General features: G+C 56.1%; 1 protein-coding gene across 1 annotated transcript in view; it reads right to left on the bottom strand.

Annotated features, from left to right (window-relative positions):
* NT5M (5',3'-nucleotidase, mitochondrial) overlaps window positions 1–148 on the bottom strand; it is a 5,057-nt gene extending 4,909 nt beyond the window's left edge. Inside the window, exon 1 of the mRNA XM_014309027.2 lies at window positions 101–148. Coding sequence (XP_014164502.1) covers window positions 101–148 — 48 coding nt within the window. The remainder of the gene's footprint in view (window positions 1–100) is intronic.
* Between the last annotated feature and the right edge of the window lie 1,154 nt (window positions 149–1,302).

Genomic DNA, 1,302 nt, shown 5'->3' with positions numbered 1-1,302 from the left:
CGACAGCGCGGCGGCTCCGCCGCCCGCCCGCCTTAAGGCTGCCCCGGCAGCGCTGCCCTTCCCCTGCCTCAGTTTCCCTCGCTGTAAGTCTCTGAGATACCCACTCCCTCCCCATGCCCGTGTCTGCCTGCAGAGGTGGTGGGTACATCTCGGGACACACGTAAAATGGTGATTTTCTGCATAAAACGCACTCGTTTCTGACAGTTCTTTGACAGCCGTGTGACAGGAACCCTTAAAAGCCAATCCCCGGAGCCCAACGAAGCACACACTGCACCAAGGACGGCTCGGTGTTGTGACCAGACACCAAAGATCTGTTCAAAAACCACTTTGGGGGTTAAAGCTGATGGAGAAGAGGGAGTTCTCCAAGCGGTACTGACAGGATTAGGCAACCACTGAGCTGGGAAATAAAAGTTTCTGCTCGACAGCAATAATAAGTTTCTAAAATATTTAATTTTTCAACTCCAGAATGTTTTCAAGTGGAATGTATTGTCCTTGGTCTATAGAGAGTGCAAATTTGCTGTTGGTATCGGGTGACCTGGGGAAGGTCACGGCGGGAAGGAAGGAAGGAAGAACTGGCTGGACACGATGTTGGTCTCAGCTGAGGCTGGGAGGGGAATGTGTCAAGATCAGGTCTGTGTTTTGCTTTCACTTGCACCGCAGGCGTTTTGCTTCCTGCGAGGAATGGGATTTCAACACAGCTGGGTGTTCCTGACTAAGCAGGGAGGGAATGCGTGCAAATTTATGGCTCCCCAGGGCAGTGGTCAGGGCACGGAGCCTGACAGAGCTCAAGGAGCATTTGGAGAATGCTCTCAGGCACAGGGTGGGATTTCGGGCTTGTCCTGTGCAGGGCCAGGAGTTGGACTGGATGATCCTTCCAGCTCTGGATATTTTACAATTCTGTGATCTCCACTCAGGCTTCCATCACCTTCACGGACACCGAACCACCGACACATTCCCTGCCTGCAACAGCTCCGGGACACGTTGCTGCGGCTCCCAAAGGGTGGAAAATACAGAACACGTATTAACCTGAGGGATTCACATCCCATTCCCTGACACCAGAGCACACATTCCAGGCAATGAGGCCCCGCCAGAGGGGACAAAAGGGATTAAACCTCTGCTGGTGCAGCGCAGCCATTCGGGCAGCGGGAGGGACCGGCCACCCGGGTCGGGGAGGGGCCGATGTCAGGGAGAGCCCGGTGTCCCGGGTGGCCCGATGTTGCAGGGTCCCCTATCGCAGGGCGCTCATGTCGCGAGGCCCCGATGTCGCCGCTGTCGCCGCTGTCGCGCAAGGCCGCGTGTCGC

Source organism: Geospiza fortis, unplaced genomic scaffold, assembly GCF_000277835.1.
Source record: "Geospiza fortis unplaced genomic scaffold, GeoFor_1.0 scaffold213, whole genome shotgun sequence".
Classification (NCBI taxonomy): domain Eukaryota; kingdom Metazoa; phylum Chordata; class Aves; order Passeriformes; family Thraupidae; genus Geospiza; species Geospiza fortis.
Note: the sequence above shows the minus strand (reverse complement) of the source record. Positions and strands in the feature narration are given on the sequence as shown.